The 21,638-nt window shown below is 36.6% G+C and overlaps 1 protein-coding gene and 1 long non-coding RNA gene across 6 annotated transcripts in view; both read left to right on the plus strand.

The window, feature by feature from the left end:
* The window catches only part of FUBP1 (far upstream element binding protein 1), a 33,727-nt gene that overhangs the window by 1,404 nt on the left and 10,685 nt on the right, over positions 1-21,638 (plus strand). Inside the window, exons 3-21 of one of the 5 annotated variants that reach the window (XM_066192602.1) lie at positions 801-863; positions 1,708-1,746; positions 2,091-2,130; positions 2,942-2,991; positions 3,084-3,155; positions 3,443-3,500; positions 3,952-4,114; positions 4,194-4,292; positions 4,376-4,477; positions 5,167-5,269; positions 5,354-5,454; positions 6,046-6,187; positions 6,971-7,131; positions 7,881-8,035; positions 8,122-8,201; positions 10,989-11,117; positions 11,730-11,804; positions 16,323-16,468; positions 16,833-16,925. In XM_066192602.1, coding sequence (XP_066048699.1) covers positions 801-863; positions 1,708-1,746; positions 2,091-2,130; positions 2,942-2,991; positions 3,084-3,155; positions 3,443-3,500; positions 3,952-4,114; positions 4,194-4,292; positions 4,376-4,477; positions 5,167-5,269; positions 5,354-5,454; positions 6,046-6,187; positions 6,971-7,131; positions 7,881-8,035; positions 8,122-8,201; positions 10,989-11,117; positions 11,730-11,804; positions 16,323-16,468; positions 16,833-16,841 — 1,787 coding nt within the window. In that variant the 3' untranslated portion in view covers positions 16,842-16,925. Of the gene's footprint in view, positions 1-800; positions 864-1,707; positions 1,747-2,090; positions 2,131-2,941; positions 2,992-3,083; positions 3,156-3,442; positions 3,501-3,951; positions 4,115-4,193; positions 4,293-4,375; positions 4,478-5,166; positions 5,270-5,353; positions 5,455-6,045; positions 6,188-6,970; positions 7,132-7,880; positions 8,036-8,121; positions 8,202-10,988; positions 11,118-11,729; positions 11,805-16,322; positions 16,469-16,832; positions 16,926-21,638 lie in introns of those variants that run through there. The other 4 variants (XM_066192603.1, XM_066192601.1, XM_066192605.1 and 1 more) reach the window with 4 other exon arrangements.
* Positions 16,985-20,518, plus strand: LOC136294652 (uncharacterized). The gene is made up of 2 exons (XR_010722473.1): positions 16,985-18,095; positions 18,959-20,518. It is a non-coding gene; the product is annotated as an uncharacterized lncRNA (long non-coding RNA).

Consider the following 21,638-nt stretch of genomic DNA (forward strand, 5'->3'; position numbering starts at 1 on the left):
TTTAAACCGTTGTGCTCTAACCTGAAGTGAATGTAAGCCTGTTTTACAGTATTTTAAGTGGTGCAAATAGAAAAATGCATGCTGGGGAAAGGGACAGAAATACTTCGGTTGCAAAATGTCTGTGCAGGTATCACTGAAGTCCCTCATGGTTGTGTGGGATTGGTTATAACCTGTAAATTACAATTAGAGCAGGAAGTGCTCCTGAAGCTTGTTTGTTACATTAACTGTTTTACAGTACTGTTTCAAATAAAAGTATTAGTGCAGTTCATTGTAAAAGCATAGGACTTTAAAAAACACGGGAAAGTAAATTTTGTACCTCGAAGACACTTTTGTGTAGTCTAATAGTTCAGCCTACAGCATGTGTGAACCCTGATAAGATCATACTGAAATCTTCTGACTTGTTGCAGCTTTTTGGATTTGCCTTACACTGCAGTAAAGTTTTCTCCTGAAATGTGTGTGTCGTCTTCTGTCTCTTATGGAACATCCACTTTGAACTTACCAGGGTTTGATGTGGTTAATATACACACAAAACATCTTGGCTAAATTACAGGAAGAAATCGTTGAGCTCGCTGAAATGTTCTCAGAGGTCTCACAAAAGAGAAATGCCTTTTTTTTTTTTCCTTTAAGAGGATTGAAACTCAGTCTACAGAGTGTAACTAAGGCTTTATATCAGGAGTTCTTGTGTCCTACAATAAACAAAGGGGTTTTTTTCTATTAAAGGTGAGGTTTTTAATATACAACAATGAGCTAATGATGCTTCAGATGATATATGTAATGTATTCTTTTTATTTTATGTGTAGATGGCTCTTGGACAAGTCCGAGCAGTACAACACACTGGGAGGGAATGCCCTCTCCTTTTAAAGGCAGGAATTTTTATTTATTACCTGTGTTTAGTATGTAAACATGACATAAACTAGTGGATCTTTCTGGATTGACACAAATATCTCTTGGAATATGTGGCTGAGTTTTTGCTGCACAGAAATTATGGTGGCTCATACAGCCTTTATTTTGGGGTGGGAAGGAAGCATCTGAAGTATTATGTTTTCACATAGAGTTTCGTGATGCCTTTCATTTCTCTACTGTACAGAAAGGATTTGGACAGTAGTGATGTAGTTGCTTTGATTCTGCCTTTTTTTTTTTTTTTTTTTTAAGTTTTATGGTATGAAATACTTGTTGTTTGGATAGGGATTTCATATCAACATTCAGATTGAGATTGCATTGCCATGTGATACAGTTGTATTTTCAGATGTTTGGTCTAGATTTGTGGTCATTGTCAGAATTATTGTTTTAAGTTATTGTTGATTTTTGTATGGATTTGATTTTTTTTTTTCTTTTTTACTATAGAAGCATCATTAGCTTGAGCAGCCAACAAGGCTCAACTCTGTTCCTTATCTTAGTTGAGTTTCACTGCCTGGGTATCTGTGAGCTATCTACATACAGTGTGTTCTGAAAGCTGCCTTTTGTTAAACTGAATAGATCCATGGAAAAACCTAACATCTTTTCAGCTGTACTAACCAAGTGCTGAGTGTTCGTGAGATTCTTTCTTTTATTCAGATGATCAACTCCCTGAAATTGGAGGAGAAAAAAGAAAGAAAGAAAAAATAAAGGGGGGGCTAAAATACACTGGAAATTTAAAACTCACATTAAACGTTTAAACACTTCTTGAATTTCTTAGCAAAAAAATTTTTAAAAATCTTAATTTTGCAGATCAACCAGATGCTAAGAAAGTTGCTCCCCAGAATGACTGTAAGTAATTTTTATTTTGTTGCCAAAAAACCTAGACAAGTGTAGCATTGTCAGAACAAGAGTTTGAAAGTGTTCTGGTAGGTGACACTTGAATAAGTAAGATCCAAAAAATGGCTGGGGGTTTATGGCTTACTTTGTTGAAGAAGTGGGAGTCTGCTTGGTAAAACTGACAGTGATGGTAGCAACAGTTGAGAGTCTTTATCATTTTCAAACCTTTTGATAACACTTCTTAAAAGTGAACTTGGACAAAGGTTTGATGCAGTTGAGTTTTGTTATCAAAGGAGAAGCTTAGCTGTAAGCTGTACCACTTGTTGGAATTTAATTTTAACGATGTTTGTTTATAGCTTTTGGAAATCAGTTACCACCGATGCATCAGCAGCAAAGGTAAGAGTTACACTACATCTTACATAGGATTTTCATTGAAATTAAGCAGTTTCAAGCAGTTTTTCTGAAAAAGTGGTATCAACACGTGATGAATTTATTCTGTCTTTGTGTGATGTGTTGAAATTTAGCTTTAGCAAGTCTCAAGTCAGACACTGAAAATGTACCTGCACTGCTCTTTCTTTCTTTCTCCACAGCCTGGGCTGTGGATTGAAGTTAATAAAAAGAAAATATGTTGGCTGGCTTTTACTACTAAGGCATAGGTAGCGTAGCTAGAAGTTGAAAGCAGATCTGAAGAGAAGGGGAGTGATGCCGTCTTGTAAACAAAAAACAAAGCTGAATGACCTAAAAACAAATAAAATAATTCAGACTTCATACAGAGTATTATTCAACTGCATCTGTTACAACTTCATTGTTTTCTCTGCTCATTTCTTACCTTAACAACAAGATCCAACTATTATTCTTATGCTTTGGAGAGCTCTGAGGTACCAAAATTTCCAGCATCCTTTGATGGATATACAGATGAAGCTTTAAATGCTACAGTAGCTTTCTCTGTATTCTGCGTCTGTGAATTAAGAGGGTGAAGGAAAACTTTTGACTGATTTGTATGACACTTGAACCTTCTGTCCTTTCTGTGTGTTGTCAGCTTACGTAGAACTGTGCTTGCATAATGACTTCTAAAGTTAATGGGAGGCAAGTAAGATAGGGTGATGGTGGGTCAGTAGCTTCCTTTAGTTTCATGGGAGGATATATATAGATGTAGTGCTGGTTTGGTCTCTGGATAGTCATGTCTTATGTTTAACATTGACTGTAGGTCTGTGATGACAGAGGAGTACAAAGTTCCCGATGGGATGGTTGGATTCAGTAAGTAGTGTGGCTGTGCTCTTGTAGTATAGTGGGGGATGTAAGTAGATGCTGTTAATACAAATAATTTTTCTGTGTTTTCTTTCTCCAAGTCATTGGCAGAGGTGGAGAGCAGATCTCACGCATACAGCAAGAGTCTGGCTGTAAAATACAGATTGCACCTGGTAACTATTGGGGGGTGGGGTTAACTTGTCTGTTTGGGGGGAATGGGGGGTGGTTGGTAGGAAGTCCAGAAGATTGTTCATTGCTTCTCATTGCCTGAACTTTTACTTAAAACACAGGTTTTTTATGCTAATTATGACTATGGTGGGCTAAAGAAATGCAAAGTGGCATACACTGTTTATTCTACTTCATTGAATATGAAATCCCAGCAGTTTGTATATCATGATTAATTTTGTAATCTCTTTCTAACTTAACACTACTGATAAGTTTTTTTCTTTTATGATCGCAGATAGTGGAGGCCTGCCTGAAAGATCATGTATGCTAACTGGAACACCAGAGTCTGTTCAGTAAGTATTTTTAACTGATGTCAGGACTGTAATCATGATTTTACTCTGATGACAGCTGACCTGACACACGTGGTGAATATATACTTGCTTTTGTCCAACGTTGTGGTGGTGGTTAGAGGTACAAATGTCCTTACTTTGCATGCTGAATCAAGCAGCAGCTTTTGTTCTGAATTGAACTTTGATGAATGTAACTATATTCGGGGTCCTTGAGGAGGTAACTTCATTACATATGTTTGGTGAAGGACCACCTTTTGTATTCCAATACTGGGGTGGTTTTATTATTTTGCAGTTAGTTTCTTGAGTTACTTTTGCACATTGATTGAGATTGCTTCATATTTCTTAGTGATTTTTTGCAGAAACTTTTCAAATTAAAAGTATTGCCAAGCAGAATAGGTGGGGGTAAGTGATACTTGCAGGATTAAGTATTATAAATATGTATTTTCTTTTACAGGTCAGCAAAAAGATTACTTGATCAGATAGTTGAAAAGGGAAGACCTGCACCTGGATTTCATCATGGTGATGGACCTGGAAATGCAGTCCAAGAAATTATGATTCCAGCAAGTAAAGCAGGATTAGTTATTGGGAAAGGTGGAGAGACAATTAAACAATTACAGGTATATATGTATTTTCTTTTAGATATGATAGTACTGTATCTGGGTTTGAGTGAGTATTGACCTCCCTTTTGTCAAATAGGAGCGGGCAGGTGTCAAAATGGTCATGATTCAAGATGGCCCACAGAACACTGGTGCAGACAAACCCCTTAGGATAACTGGAGACCCTTATAAAGTTCAGGTAAGGAGTGCCTCACAATTCAGAGCATTTTCAAATCCGTTCTGATGTTGCAGTACCTAAAAGAATTTTCATTCTTCTTTTAGCAAGCCAAGGAAATGGTGCTGGAGTTAATTCGTGATCAAGGTGGCTTTAGAGAGGTGCGCAACGAGTATGGGTCAAGAATAGGAGGAAATGAAGGGATAGACGTAAGCATGGTTGAAAAACTTGTTCACTGTACTTTGAGATGTTAACTTTAAAATGTTGAGCTGAGTAATACCATTGAAAGCTTTTAACCAGATTTCAAAAGTGCTTGTGGCATGTAAGTATTACATGATCATTGCTGAATTTATGACACTAAATGATGTGCATCATTCACTTTACATTGCCAGCAGTTATGAACAGTTTTTGTTCAATTTCTGTAGCTGGAGTTTTTTATCAAATGAGCAAGTAAATTATATGGCCATATGTATCATGTTACAACCTTATTGAAATTGGACTTCGGCCTTTACAGAACTTATTTAAGTCCAGCTGTTAATGCAAGTCACAAGCTCGTAACTTCATCGGGGAGAGGCTTAAAGCTTCATCTGCTAGAATCTGCATTTTAGAAACTATGTAATAAATTCTTCTTTTCTTCGTTTTTTATTTTGATAAGCATAAAATTCACTGTAATTGCTACCACTATGAGACCTTCTAAAGCACAGGATAACTTCCTTTTTAATGGTTTAGTCCATTATGTGCTAGGCTTGTGACTTGATATTAAAAAATTAATTCTTGAAAAAGCCTTAAGTGGCATTGGTCTTGCCCTAATTTACAGTTCTAATTCTAACCCTTTAATTGTGTGGGTTTTTTGGGAATATTTTTGTCATCAGCATCTTGTTTGGTTGGTTTATTTTAGGTTCCAATACCACGATTTGCTGTAGGTATTGTGATTGGAAGAAATGGAGAGATGATTAAAAAGATCCAGAACGATGCTGGTGTTAGGATCCAGTTTAAGCCAGGTTTGTAACATGTTCATGATTTTCTGTGACTTAAATGTCAATTCACTGAATTGCATATACTGGAATAGTTCATTTTCATTCCAGATGATGGAACAACTCCAGATAGAATAGCCCAGATCACAGGGCCTCCTGACAGATGTCAGCATGCTGCAGAAATTATTACAGATCTTCTTCGCAGTGTTCAGGTTGGGTAACGTTATTCAGTGTTTAAAATCTCCTGCCCACCTTTTGAAAAGACACAAAGTTTTCAAAAAGTGTGTGTAACTGAAGAAAATAATTTCCGTGTGCCATTTGAATTTACTTCAGAGTTTGGTCTGGAATGTGAATATTTACTTTTACAGTTACAGTTTTGCAAGTGACCATACTGATTCAAAGTCACGGCGTTTCTTAATGTGGCTGATTTTAGAGCTGCTGCTTCTATTTAGTGTTAATAGCTAATATGCTCTTACTTTTGGTTGCAACCAGTGTTTAAAAGCTTATTGTTAAATGAGCCCCACTGCTGCATTTACAGAAGGCAGACAAAAATTACATCTTTTACATGGGAAATTTTCTTCTTGCTTCTATATCCTTTCCTCCTTCATCTTTCATATGCAGAATTGTACAGAGCATTTTTTAGAATCTAATTTAGGTCTTTTATCCAAAGTACTGCTTTAACTACCAAAATTGTCTGAATAGTGATTAAGTTTTTTCTTGAGGATGATTTTGTGTAACCTGCTTGCATCATTTGTTTGCTGTAATTTTATAGAATGTGCTCATTTGTTGCTGGTTCGTTCTAGGCTGGTAACCCTGGTGGACCAGGACCTGGTGGTCGAGGAAGGGGTAGAGGCCAAGGCAACTGGAACATGGGACCTCCTGGTGGATTACAGGAGTTCAATTTTATTGTCCCTACTGGCAAAACTGGATTAATCATTGGAAAAGGCAATATACCTTATATATATATACATCTGTATGTTACTTTAGCAACCACTCAGCTTCTCTGTGTGGACAAATGCCATGGTACAGACACGTGTGATGAGCATGATGCTAGTGATGCCAAGGTTGTATGTTCAGTCCCTGTATGGGCCTTTCACTTAAGAGTTGGACTCCATGATCCTTATGGGTCCTTCCAACTTAGAATATTTTGTGATTCTGTGATTTTTTTTTTAATTTTTTTTTTAATTGCCAAATTTCCCCTGATTTCTTGAAGAGTTTGTATGTAGTGATGGTACATTTAACTTTTCCTGGATCCTGTAAGAGGAGGAGCCAGTTCAGGGAATTCAGCTTTCTGGCTTTGGTGCACTGCAAGAGGTTGTGGACTTAACTACCTTATCAGACTCTGTGACTTTTTTGTCATTTGGGCTTCCTTACACCATTTTAGGGAGGTTGGGTTTTAAGTTTGTTTACTGATAACCACGTGTGTCTGTTGTCATTAACGTCTAATATTAAATGTTTACTTAAATGAAAAATATAGATTGTAGAAATTCTTTGCTGCTGTTTTTGGCTTTGTAGTTTTTAAAAAATAATTTATTGTACTAGTTTATTGCTGTTAAAGCTCTATACTACACTGAGGAGGTGTTATTTGAATTGTTAGAGTGTTCTTGAATGGCTCATAAGAATAGCTGCCTTTTCATGTCTTTACAGCTTCCATTGTGTTGACTTTCTGTGATGTGAATCAGTACTTTTTGCCTTGATGCATGTCATAAAAACTGTATTGCATTGTAGGTGGTGAAACTATCAAAAGTATAAGCCAACAGTCTGGTGCTAGAATAGAACTTCAGAGAAATCCTCCACCTAATGCGGATCCAAACATGAAGATGTTTACCATCCGTGGAACACCCCAGCAAATAGATTATGCACGACAACTTATAGAGGAAAAGATTGGAGTGAGTGGATAACTGCTTTTTTGTTTACTATTAAAACTAAACAGAGCTGAAGGCAAGTCTCCTTTGTGGAGATTTCTCTTCCCTTTCACTTCCCAGAATAATTTAATTAGATAGTAAATTGATAATAATGGTAATCTGGATTAAAAGTATTATTAAAAAATCTTGAAACGGAAACAGTTGGTCTCTTCAACCTCATATGGTGTGTTCTTGAAAATGCCAATTCTGTGTATGTGAAAAAAATAATAAGTTCCAAGATGTCAGTGATACTAAATTGCGCATTTTGTTTTTCAGTCTTGGCATGATTGGGTAATGTTCTAATCCAAGTTACACCTTCAGTTTCACTGCACTTTTGTTGCATGTGTGTGCATGTAATCAAATGTACTAGAGGCTTTTTGTGCCTGATCTTACAAGCAGGTTTAGTTAGTCAGATCTAGATGTATTGATTTATTTTGAAACTCATCATCTTGTTAGTGTGGGAAGTTTAGTGCAACTTGTGGGAAAATCCGTGGGTTTTTTGTAAAATCCTTCACTTCCTCAAGAAGGAACTGAAATTACTGCAGTTTTTAGTTGCTATTACTGCCACAGCTTGACCTAACCAAACTTTGAATAGCCTGTTTTCTGCAGGGAACTGTTTTAAAACCATTCAAACCTTTTAGACATTCTGTGAATGTTCAGATAAATGCTTTTAAAATGTTGAAAAATGGAGAACCTTAAGGTGTATTTTCATCTCTCTGCTACCTTTGTTACAGGGTCCAGTGAATCCATTGGGTCCACCTGTGCCCCATGGTCCCCATGGTGTTGTTCCTGGCCCACATGGACCCCCTGGACCACCAGGTCCTGGTGCTCCCATGGGACCGTATAACCCAGCTCCTTATAACCCAGGCCCTCCTGGTCCTGCACCTCAGTGAGTATTGCTTCAGCTGACTTCCTTCTGTGTGGGGTGGCCTGGGACCGCCTTTCACTGTGTGTGTATGACCTGATCTCTTACAGTGGTCCTCCAGCTCCATATGCTCCACAGGGATGGGGAAATGCTTATCCACACTGGCAGCCACCAAACCCACCGGACCCAGGTAAGGAATGCACAGCTCTACTGTAGTGTTGGTTTACTTCAAGTACATCCATTCTGTCCTTACAAGTATATGCATTGTACACTTCACTTGTGTTGCCTTCATAAAGCTGGAAAGCTCCTGTTTTTTGACTTTTTTTACTGATTGTCACTTATGTTTTGCACTTTCCATGTGTGGCTTGTGAAATGTTGAAATTTATTGTTACTGTTGGAGTATGCTTTTTTACAAATGTTATTGAAACTGCATCACTCTGATACTTTCTGCAGGTCTTGGTTCACTGATTTTGTGCAATTCAGTTTTCTTAAAATTGATCTTTTTGCATAAAGTTCTTTAATAAGGATGTCTTTCCTTTTTCTAATAGTCAACGACTTTGTATTTTATTTGAAACAGTCTTAATGATTTGTCCTTTAGCAGTTAATGCTATGACGTTTCTAGATTTTGTTCTATTACAATTACTTTTAAGAGTGATACACCAGTGTATTTTGTTGAGTCCCTTTTGGGGGCTAAAACCTTGGTGAATTGCCATTAATACAGTAAAACTAGTTAGGGATTCTGTTTTGAGCTTTTGCTTGTATTAGTCTTGTATTTTCTTCTGAAACCCATCTTTGTGGAATCTGTTTCTCCTGTTTCTGTTTATCTTTGTCGAGACTGGGCATTCTTACTTAATCACAACTTCCAAAGTTGTAGTATCCTGCTTTTCTTTAAGTTTACATGCTTTGGTTGGACTAGAGGATATGGGGAAATGGAACATCAGCCACAGAAGGCATGGTAAGGCTAGATGCTTGAGTCTATTGTACCTCATTTGTTTGAGGTCGAGTTTCCTCAGAACTTGAGCCAAAAGATCTCAGTTTTATTTTTGTTATAAATGACAGATATTTTCCCATAGCCACCATTCCTGCCATAGGTTCCATTAGTGGAGAAGGGGCTTCTGTGTGTGTATCACGTTGTCTTTGCAAAGAGCTGTTGCTGGTTTTACTTCCCAAACTTCTGCACAAGGTAGCTCTGCACATATTGAGTTCAGTATTTAAAATGTTTGCTGACTTCGTTTAGAAGTGGGATGGTTTAAAGTGACTTAGTCTCAGCGTAGCAAGTGTTTAATGCAAAACCACTGCTAAAATGTTACAGCCTTTTTTGCACCATCTTTTTTGTTTGTATGAAGTTATTTATCTACATAAAGGCTGTGTAAGAAAAAATGGCAAATACTCCCTTGATGTAATCTTGATGGTTCTGTAACTGTTTTTTTGATAAATACTTCTCTTAAAAATCTTATGAAGGTCTCATATGTGCAGTTGAAGTTGGTGTTTCTTTTGACTAGCATTTCTTTGGATGAATTTTCTACAGTTTTCACTAAGTTACTCATTCCAGTGTAACAAGTGGGTTATTTTAGTATTTTTTTCAGAGGTGCTTTCTTCAGAACCGTGCTTGCTCTTGTCACATGAAAGTGGAGCTAGTTACTACAGTCAGATTTCTTTGGAAATTTCACTGCTCTGTGTACTTCTACTCTAGAGAAGTAGCTAAGGAGAAGGAGAGGAGGGAATTGAGCAATGGCTTATTTGATATTTGCAGGTAACCTTAGAATATAGGATGTGCTAGTTTAAATCCACTGTTGTTGACGGAAGTGGTGTAATTTAAAACGGAAAGTGGTGTGTTAACATTTTTTTCTGTGTGCGTTTGAAGTGCTTACATCTGACTTTTATCATGGGATTTCATTTAGCATTAATTTGTTGTTCCAGGTTTCTTCTTGAATGCCTTTTTCAGGGGATTTCGTCATCTTCCATTACTCACTGCCTTACCTGTTTTGTGTTTAGGGAGGATTGTATTTCTGTTCCCTTGAATAGTTACTCTAAAGTAATTGTGTCCATGTCCTTTTGTGAAATTCTCTCCTTACTTGGCTGCATTTCTTTGCAGATACTTTTATTCTTTAAGGCTGCAAATACTGCTTGCAAATATGTTCTGGTTGTGTAAAACATATTATGTTCTCTAATAGTAGATTTTCAGATATTGTGGATTGCCAGTCTGGTAATGTAATCAGTCTGTGATTCAGCAAGAATAAGCCATTCCTAAAGGCTAAATGTGAGAAACAGAGAAATAAAACCCTAGGAAGCAGCATCATTGGCCTACCTAGATGTAGATAAAAATAAGGAACCATGGAGATAGATGCAGAAGATGCAACTGTTTCTATTATTTTTTTATACTAAAAAGCTGTAAGTAAACAGTGATGCTTAATAGCCACGTATGGGGATTCAGGTTCTTAAAATGCTGTGTGTTTCTCTATTTTACTGTTACCTTAAAGTTGTAACTGACAAGCATTGCAAACACCTAGTAAGTCTTGTATTCTTCTGTTTCAGAAATTTGTATTTGGCATGCCTCCTCCACCGGTGCCAGTGTCATTAGCGTGAGGTTCTAACAAAAGTAAAACCACTGCAGTCGTTTGGTGCTAGAATGATTCATTGCTGCTACCATTTATTAACATGATTGTTTAAATCTACTTGAGTAATCTGTTTCTGTTTATCACATGTAAGATTAATAAGTGGCACTGTAGTAGTAAAGGTTCTAAATTTTTTTTATCTTGCCAGCTCTATGAAAGTTCACTTTGTACAGTACATTGGTCTGAAACCTGATCAAAAGTTTATGCTAGAAAGAAAAAAAAACTTAAAGGATGTAGATGGATATTTTGTTTAGATGGATTTTTTCTCAGAGGAAAATAAGAATGCCTAGGAGATGATTAATTGAGGACAGCATTCTGTTCATAGTAGTACTATTATAAATGCTTACGTTCTGTTTTCATAGGTAAGCCAGGAACAGATCCCAATTCAGCAGCGTGGGCAGCTTATTATGCTCACTATTATCAGCAGCAAGCACAGCCACCACCTGCAGCCCCTCCTGGTGGACCGGCTACGACCCAAACTAATGGACAAGGTAGAGTGAAATGGACACATTTCTCATTGCTGGAGGTGTAAATACCCCATCATTTTTCATTGTCCTCGTATGTCGGGTAAATTTATTTTAGTGGCTGGTTTTCTTGGAAAACTATTGCTTGTAGGCTTCAAATATGGCTTTTCTTAATTTCAGCAGTAACAAGGGTAATGTATTTATGTTGGAATATAATCCAAAGAGAATTTTACTGCAATGTGGGCTGGCTTAATAACTACATAGAGCAGTCATAAATAAAAATGTAATGACCTAAACCGTGCATTGTCATTTGCGTAAATGGTTGCACCACTTCCAGTGGGTTCATGACAATTACAGTTGTGGTATTTAGTTGTGTTATTTTAATTTTTGTGCCTGGCTGAGGCTTACCACTTGAGATTTGGTATTTTGTATTACTAGTGAGATGCACTTCCTGAATTTTAAAAACATGTCTTTTTTGCTAGTAGTTTCTAATTGTAGTAGCTTGTACCACAAAGGTTTATAGTGTCAGATTTGCGTCATGTCATGAAGGACTGTTACTGAAAATTTCAGTTGATTATTTGGATTATGTGTGAAACAAACCCCAGTAATTTTGGTTTAACTATTTTTAACGTAATTCAGGAGATCAGCCAAATCCAGCACCAGCAGGGCAGGTTGACTATACCAAGGCCTGGGAGGAGTACTACAAAAAAATGGGTGAGTGTGCAGCGGTTTTTCTGTTGTTTTTTTCTGTTCCACATTCATAGTGGAATCTTTTAGAAAACTTGTATATTTTGCTGGATGAGATGGGGGGTTTTAGCACAAAAAATTGAAATGCAGAGTCATGTGTCTTCTGAACCAAATGCTGCTGAGAAACAGACTTCAATTTTGTTTTGTTTTTAGGCATTTCATGGTACTCAGCCTCATAGTAATCAGCTTCACAAAAATACTTCATGTTTAATGAGGTGTCTTTGATAGTTAAGAAACAGCATCTTTTACATGTTTCAATCGGAGTATTTTAAACTACATTTCCTAAGTTTTGAAGTTAACTTTGATCTACTTTATGAAGCTGTTGTTTCTTGTTTGGTAGTTGTTTCCCAATTCTCTTCAGATTACATACAAGTTTTTTTTCTTGTACTTTTCTTTCTGTGTTCCAGGTTACTAAAGCATCATAATTAACTTTCATTTATACTGTGCCCTTTCTTAAATAGCATTTGCTTTGCAGCACTCTAGAGCTGTGTTTAAACTGCAAGTTATATGTTGTTGATAGCTTTTTTTATAAAAATTAAATGAATGTTCTGGTTAACTTGATTATTTCATTGTTCTGTGTATAAGGAAAGAGCGTGTGGTTTTTATGCACTGGCAGAAAGGGTCATTACCTTTTAAATCATGGACATATTCTGTCCATGGTGTCCTGCCATGGCTGCTGGAGGTGATGGAGGGCTGGATACTGAGCAGCAGTGGTCTTGGGAGTGCCAGAGCTTTCCCAGGTATCTCTGACCAGACCTACGCACTGGTTTGGGTTGTAGCTTTGTTTGCATGGGAGGGTTTGGTGGCTGTTCTGCCATCTTCCAGCTGCACTCAGTTTTCTCATGGAATATTAAAAGCCTTCAGATTTGATATTAATAACTTAATTAATTAATTACATTAATCAATGCTTAATTCCTCTTACCAACCTTCCACTGTATTGATATTAATCTGCCAAGACATAACTGTTCCTTATTTTGGCATGGTGTAAGTGATGAATTCTGCGGAAAATATATAATGATATTTAGTTCAAGAACTGTTATTAGACAAAATTACAATTCCCAAACACGCAGTTTCTAAGATAATAGGCCTTTTGCCATTTTTCTTCCTCCTGGTTCGCTCAGCTATTTTTTTTCAGTTTATTGTCTTTGTTAGTTTTGCTCGCATTCTGAAATGCAAACTTGTGGATGGCTTTTATTTTTTCAGAAATAATGTAATTTGTTGGCAGGCACTCTGCCATCTTTCTAATTTGCTGTCTTGGAAAGCAGACTCTGGGTTGCACTTGCTCAGATTAAATAATAGATAGTTATAAGGTGTTGGGATAGAGTTTATGGGAGCAATTCCAAGGAGGAGTGTGAGCCAAAAAATACATTGACAGATAAAAATAGTTGCTCTTAAAATTCAAAATGTAAAAAATGCCAAGACAGTCAAATAAGAGGAAAAACAAAAAGGTGATTCTCATCTTAATTCCTTTTTGAGTTGTTTACCTGAAGGAGAGCTCTTGATGGCTGGACCTGTAGAACTTGACTGTAAATCAGGAGAACTTTTTACTGCAGAATCTTAAGTGGTAGATACCATTTCTCTTTAAAGCCACTCAGAAAAGAGGAATTCAGCTGGAGTTGATGTAATGCTAAAATGGTGCTGGTTTTCCCCACCTCATTAACAGTGTTGAGAAGTAGTAGAAGACCTGATGGACAGGAAGGCTGTCCAACAGGAAGTTCTTGTCTCCAGGTTTTCCAGTGCCATTTGTGCTTCCTGTAGTACTGTAATCTTCTGTCCCCACTGACTTGTGCCAAAGAATGGGAATTACAAGTCACTTGCTCCTTGACAACTCAGATTTTTCACAACACACATGATTTCACCACACAATGATAGGGAGAGCTGAACTGAAACTCAGCTGCTGAAGATAACTATTTTGATAATCCTTGTGGCAACCTGAACAAGTTGCCTGTGGTATTGCAATTGGTGTTTTGGATTTTCTCATACTTAGTCAAGTATGAGTGATCTGAAAATGCTAAAACACTCTAGAATATTCCCATACAAACAATAACAGTGTTTTCAAAGTGCCTTCTTACTGCTGTGATACGACCCTGTTAATCACAAAGAACACTTCACTGTACTTTTCACTGAACAGTGACTTTAATATTAACCTGTTTCCTGACTCAGAAATACAGTGGCAAAGTCCATCTCCTTTTTCAGGCCCCTGTTTCAGGGGCTACTGCTGCTGAGTAGCAAATACTCCAGAAAATCTCGTATGGATAACAGTTTCCTCTAAACATGAATTCATGATCATTAGTAAATGATCTGTATTTCACTATTGGAATTTGTAAATTTATCATTTAAAGTCATTCCCATATATTGTGGGCTTGACCTACAGTTAAAGGATTCTATAATAAAATCAAAGTGGTATTTTTAAAATATTCCTTAGCATTGTAGTGGGAAAGAAGAAATAAAACAGTTTGCTTTTACTAGAATCACCCTTGATAATGTTGCAGTGTAAAATCTGCAGGTGTTTCCTTTTTCAGCCTTCCTTAAAGGGGGAGGTGTTGTGTGTTTCTCATATTTGCTTTGTATGGAGCTGATCAGGATAGCCCATAAGTGTTCCTGTTGAATTTGGATATTAATGAGCAGGTGATGCTTAGGGCAGCTTCTACACTGAAGGGAAGCTTTGACTAAACTGCTGAATTCCATGTGTAGGTTCAGAACTACTTGTAGTACGTAGTAGGGAAATGGGGCACCCAGAATACCCATCAGGACAGAAGTCCAGTTTAACATCTTTGAGTAGATGTTTAATTTCTTTTATTTGATTCATTATTTGAATTTCAGTGCTGCCTTGACATAGTTGGCTGAATGTCCAAAGATTCTTGGGTCATAATGCACAAAAAATCTCTTATCTTTGACATTCAGTTGTGCTGACAACAATTTGTAAGTACAGTTATTGTCTCAAAGTAATGTTGAACATGGGGAGAGTGTATCCTGGAATAATTTGTAACCATATTAAAGGTAGTTTTTGTTAAAATAATTGATCAGAAGTGTAAACTGAAGGTGGCAGTACTTTACAAGTTGTAAAATGTGGTAACAGCTTTAAAGATTTTTCTGGAAATTCCTTTACTGTATAAATCAAAATAAAAGACAGGCTTTCATAGCTTATCTACAATGTAAGGGGAAAAAATAAGTTGTAAAGGGAGTTGGGAAATGAAAGGTGGTATTTTGATGGTTTTCAGGATAGTGCTTTGCCAAATATTCATGTTCTCAGCTCACACTTCGTGTTTTTGAGAGGATTAGACGACTACACTTGTAGGAGTAGTGTGACTAGAGGATGCAGGCTTGCATTTTGCCTGGGTTTTTTTCCTGTAGGGTGATGTGGTGTGGTGATTTGTTTTTGTTGGGTTCGTGGGGTTTCTTCCTAGTATCTTAGAAACTACTTGCAGAGGTGATGGTTTTTTGGTAGTATCCTGACTATAGAACTTTTGATTGGAAAAAAAAAACATTAAGGATGTAAATCAAAAGTGTCTGTCATAGCACAATAGTAAAAGTTCTGGTTTGGAATTTCAGGTAACTTCAAATGAAGCACTTTGTATAAAACCCTTCTGTCTGGGTGCCTGCAAGTGTGTGCACGCAGATGTTTAGGTAGAGCATAGAGAGTGTTGCTTTGCTTAGAGTCTGGTACACTTTATGGTGGTAACTGCAAAAACACCTCTCAGAAATTGTAAAGATTAGTGATACTAGGAGGGGTGTGTTTGGTGTTTTTCAAGTTGGGGGAAAGGAAGTAAAGATGCCTGTGACAGATTCCTGTGGAAGAACAGCTCAACTGAAAGCTTGGCTGTAATTTTCTTCAATTGTTTGGTTTGGTTTTTTAATAGGCTGAAGAGTCCCTTTATATCAGTCTGTCACTGGGATTTTAGTCAGTTGATCCTATTGAAAGGAGCAGTAATTCAGGCTGACTGGGAGGATGTATTTGTACATGCTCTTGTTTCTAGAGGATTGGACTTCCACAATGTGTGGAAGCAAGTTTCAGGACTGTAATCTGTGGTGGAGTAATTGTTTACAAAAATTACTGCACTTTTTGAAAACTGTAACGTGCAGTAGCCTTGTAATTACATGAAGAAATTGAGGAAGTGTATAAATTGGAATCTGTTGAGCTAATGCGTTCTGTAAAACAAGATAAAATTAGTCTAGGTGGATGACAGAAAGTTTTGCCTCTTGGTGTGTATTTAAATGCTATTGTTGTTTAGGTCAGCAGGCTTTAAACATGATTCATGATTATGAATCAAGAGGCAGAAAAATCTATTCCTTACGGTTCCTCAATTTTGATTTCCATGGGAATCGTTACATTAAAATAATAGGATGAGTGTAGGCTGAAAAAAGCAGCCACAAGTTTATTCAAAAGCCTTGAAGGAACATTGCTAGGTGATGTTGGGCGCTGAGGTCTTGAAGTGTGCTCATTCCTATTGCAACAACAAAGCCGTGTAATTCTAATGACTGCAGGTCAAGCTGTGCCTGCCCCTGCCGGGGCCCCTCCGGGCGGTCAGCCAGATTACAGTGCAGCGTGGGCTGAGTACTACAGGCAGCAGGCAGCCTACTACGCCCAGACCAGTCCACAGGGAATGCCACAGCATCCTCCAGCACCACAGGTACAGTCCTAAAATGCTTTTTGGCTGGCTTCCGTGTCAGTGGTTGTAGATATTTTTTTGCATGTCTCCTGCTTTGTTCCTTTGGGGTATGCATCTTTTTTTCTAGCGAAATAGCTATCAGTATAATTAGTAGATGACTTGTTTACCTGATAACTTGAGTTCTGTATCTATCCATATGTTTGGTGATTTTTTTTTGAAGAAGAAGAAAAACTTTCTCCTCCTAGGGTTTTGAAAACCATGCAAGAAGCCACCACCATTTACATTAACCAATTTTTCTTTCTTAAAGGCTTCACTCCTGAGTTAGCTCGATTTAAAGGATTTTCTTTAACTTTTTGTGTATCTCTTATGTATCTCTTCTGCACAGGGCCAATAATAAGAAGTGGACAATACAGTATTTGCTTCATTGTGTGGGGGAAAAAACCTTTGTTAAATGTATGGATGCAGACGCCTTGATGAAGATCTTAATTTTGGTTAAAAAAATAGTGTTTTTTGAAAATGTACAAAATATCTATCACTACTGATAGGAGGTAATATTTCTGTGTAGAAATGAAAAAAATGGTTTGTTTTTAGTATTAGTGTAGATGTACACATTCCAGCAAATGTATTTGCAATTATGTGGTCAATGCTTTGTGATATAAATGTACTTTTTCAATGTATACTTTATCACTTTTAAAATGCCTGTTTTGTGCTTTACAATAAATAATATGAAACCTCCTGTGTCGGTAAGTTGGATATGTGGGTATGTGCAGAATTAATTATAGGATTGATTTGCAACGCTGAATCAAGGTACTTGTACACAAATGAGTTGGGCTTCCCCCCCCCCCATAAACCATGTTGAGTTTAAAAACTTGTCATTAGCGTGTTTTTCCCCTCTTGCAGAATAGCTGTAGATGGAGGATCTCTTTCATTCATTGTATTTTGCTGCCTAGCACCAGTAATCTTGATACCTTAATTTTCTTTCTACTTGATTAAAACTGCATGTGGTTAAGAAGATGATCTTTTGGCATACTTCCATTGCATTAACAGTGAAATTTCCTTTTATACATGACCACTGTTTCAGATCTGTGCAGCTGCTATAACAGATAACTTTTGTTTTTAATTGAATACTTCAAAACTGTTCCTGCATAACTATTTTATGGATTTTTTCAGACTAGTTATAAAACTTACTTTAAATGTGCTTAAGCCTTCAGTTTAAAGTAGTCCACTTCAAAATTCAGTATAGAAAAGTCAATGTGGTAATGCATAGTAGTTACAAAAATTGCGTCTGTCCTTAAAACGCTGTTTTGTTTGAGTGGTGGGAGTGGTTGAGAACTTCCTGCAGAGCAGATAACTTCTCTTTTTGTAAATATTCAAGTATTTGAATCAACTGATTATTTTTTTATATATACTTGAAACTTCTTATTGCTCTAATGCTCATACTGAAAAGCTGATTCTCTTGAAATCCTATGTTTGCTCTTTGCATATTTATTGGCTCTTTGCATATATTAGACTACATGCACTACAGTCTGTCTTGCCATTGTCTGTTGAAGTGCAGGTTTGATCCAGCCAGTATAGAACTAGCTCTATAGGGGTGAGGAGGACTGTGCTGTGTATCATCCTTGATTGTTCCTTCAAGGAGCATTGCACTGTAAGTACATCAGAATGACAAATTGATGAACTGCAACAGTATCTTTTTGTCAATGTTCCACATAATGCAAATGCTGTACTTGTGTGATATTATGTTGGAATACAGTGCTGGTATCTTAGGAAATCCTAATTGCTTCTTAATTCAGAAACATAGGTTTGCTTATATATATATACATACACATAATCTGAGTTTTGTGGGTAAGTATTCCTGAAACTTCTAGCAATAGCTAAAGAAAATCATGTTTCTGTTTATCTGAGTAATAGTTTTTTTCATTAGTACTCCTGAGACAGCTGTCATTCAGTGTTTTAAAGTATGCATATCATAACATTGAAGTCTTTGGAACCACTTGTTAGACAGAGTTGTCTTTGTCTTCAGATAGTTTGCAGATGTGTAGTGATGTAGGTATGTTTTAAATAATTCTATAACTGTTAATTGCATTAATTTTTGGAACACCATGTTGTTGCTTTGAGAATAAATTTTTTTAGGGTGGCTGCACAGAGAAGTAAAAGTTAAGGCTTGAAAACTGAAGTAGTTTTTTCAGGTAATCAGCAATGTATGTATTGTGCTGTAGAAATAGTTATTTTTATCCCTTTTAAAATTAGGAATTAATGCTGGTAGCTTGAAGAAGGCTAGGACAGTATTTGCTATCTTTAGTGTAGGGTATTAAGTTTAATAGTTCAGGTATTTTGCATGGTATTTTGTAGATAACATTACAGAATGGTGCATTTATTATGTACTAAACTGAGCAAAATTAAATTCACTGGATTCTTTATCATTCACAAAATGGAGGCTGTTGATTTTGATTCATTTAAGGTATAAAATCTTTATTAATTGCAAACAGTGCAATTATTTATACTTCACAGTGCCTTCCCAGACCTTCCACCTTAGGTTCTGCTGCAAAAAAGCAACAGGTAAGCACAACCTAAGGAAGTATATAAATTGATATATTTCAGTACATTAATGTTGTCCCTGTGAGATCTTTGTGGTTGTGTATTGAAAAGCAATCTGCTGCTTCCCCAAATGCATTGTTACTCACGGTTCCATTTGAGTGGAAAATCTTTAAGTTTTTTTAAGCAACTGTTTATATTTCTAGGTCAATATGTATTTTTTTCTTTTTTCTTTTTTCTTTTTTTTTGAAAAGATTATTAGATTGCAGTAATTGAACTTGATCAGAATGAGTAATTTTTGTTATCTTGCCTCAGATAATTGTTGCAATTAAAGAATCAAAACCTTTAAAATATGCAGGAATTGCTTTGGTTAGAAATGTCAACAGCCTTCACAAATGTTTTGGGTTTTTTTTATAGTAGGGCACTATTCCCACTTAATCCATAAGATCTAAATGTAAAGAATGACTTCTTGTTGTTATCACTGAACTTGATAACTTGTCTTACAGTTACAGTGTGTTAGTGGAATCTTTAGATAACTTAGTTTGCTTATTCATACTTGACATAGTAGGATAAGAGATTTTGGAGTTTGAGATGAGTATGTTGTAATTGAAAAAGCATGAGCACCAGTTAAATCTTAACAGCACAGCAAATAATATTTTATCACTTTAGCAGTCAGTGTATCCTGTTTCTTGATACTTTTAACTGAATTGCTGAATATTTTGATAGTATGAAATGTTAAATGTCTCACAGATGGTCTGGTACAGGTTTTTGTTCTGAGCTTTTGTTGTTGGTTTTTTTTAGCTTAACATAAAGCAGCATCTATTTGGGGTTTTTGTTCATTATTTTGTTTCTAAAATGTGCTGCTCATCTTTCAAAAGTCCTGCTTATCTGTACATCAAAGAAAAATATTCAAAAATACTGCCTTCATTTTCACACACAGTGCTGAAGATGCTGCAAGCACCAAATCATAGCTCATAGAATCAGGTCCTGAGATAGTTACTACCAGTAAAGAGGAATCCTTTGAGTGTATGCCATTGGTGAGCCGATGAGCATGGACCATAGAAGGGCTCCATGTAGAAGGTAAAATTGGCAAAAGCATAACAGATTTGAAATGTATCCCATACATAATGATATAGGGTATAATTTTTGTTTTGATCACTTTTCATTCTTTAAAGTATTCTTTGTTTGACCATAAATGTTCCATGATCTGTTAAGTTTTTAAACTGTGAATTTAATATTATAAACCATCTATTTTACTTTATATTCTTCTAAACAGTCGAGCTAATTTTTGAACTGAATTAATAGTTGTGCTTCAGTTTCTCAAGCCACTTAGTATTTCATCTGTAGCTTAACATGTAACTTCATTTTTGATGTGAGAAGAGGGTAGGTGTGTACCATTTGGATTTTGATACTGTGGATTTAGTGTGGGGGTGAGTTGTTTGTTCACTTCCTTTTTACATGGTACTTTTTCCTTCAACTGTTGCTCCTAAGATATCTTGAACAGTCTTTCAGTTGTTAATTTAGCCTGTGGGAGGAGAAAGAGAAGAAAAAGCCAGTGTATTGGGATGTTGCTAGTGTGTGGAAGGTGAGATGTTCTTGTGTGTAGCCTTTGAGGTGTATTGGCTTCCAGCTCTCTCACTGCAGGGCTTACAGGCACGGGGGTTTGTGCAGAGCATAGTGTTTCTTTTTCATCTGTCTCCAACCTCAGAGTTCCAGGGACAACAGTAGATTATTGGAGTTACCCCAGTAGCCAAAAAGATAACTGGACTTGCTTAGAAATGCAGTGAACTTGTCCAAAAGGTGTCTTGAAATGTTTCTTGCTTACCCCACCCTCACCGTTTAGTGTCCCACAATGAATGTGAAGAGTAAGAAAAGTTTTAGAAGGAAGCATTATGTTCCAAGTAGGAAAAGCATTTTCATATCACTTTCTGCAGCCTACACTTTATTAGGACATGGAACAGAATACCAGGTTGTTACTCTGTAGTGTAATAAGTCCTCTGTTTCACTTGTCCAGGCAGACAGGATCACGATTCACTTGCACAGCCTATCTTGAAGTATTTCATCTTTTTACTAGTGGTATTTTACTGGATGGTAGAAACTGTTTCTCCCCTGTTCTTTTCCAAAGTTATTCTTAAATTTTCCATTGCATGCCAAAAGCTTTTCCATTTTGCTTTTTTTCTGGAAGCGGGGGGAGGAAGGGAGGACTGGGCTTTTCAGAAAGCATACAATTGACAGGATTCCCTCTTCCCTAGTAATAGCTTATGAAACTCTTGTGTATGCACAAATATTTCTCTTACGTGCATGTGAAATGCCTTTTCGTCCTGAGAAAAGTGTTCTCTGCAGAAACTACCCGTGTGTATACAGAAGATTGGCTTTAAAAGGCAACTGTGATGGGAACAGTGTCTTAGGGAGATGCAGCTTGGACTTGAGGTAAATTGAATGCTTTACAAAAATGTGGTTTTGAGCTTGCATTGACATTGTATGTAATATGGGTACACATTAACTGTATAATGGTTTTTGTATGGTTTTTCTCAATAAATGTAAACTGATGAATAATAATAGCAATGTTTTTGTCTTTTTTATGCTCCTGTATCTGCCTTTGTTTGAAGTAACAGCTTCAGAGCAAAGATATTGTAGCAACAAATACTTCTGTGAA

This window comes from Chamaea fasciata, unplaced genomic scaffold (assembly GCF_029207755.1).
Source record: "Chamaea fasciata isolate MVZ Bird 193981 ecotype frontalis unplaced genomic scaffold, bChaFas1.0.hap1 SCAF_10, whole genome shotgun sequence".
NCBI lineage: Eukaryota > Metazoa > Chordata > Aves > Passeriformes > Sylviidae > Chamaea > Chamaea fasciata.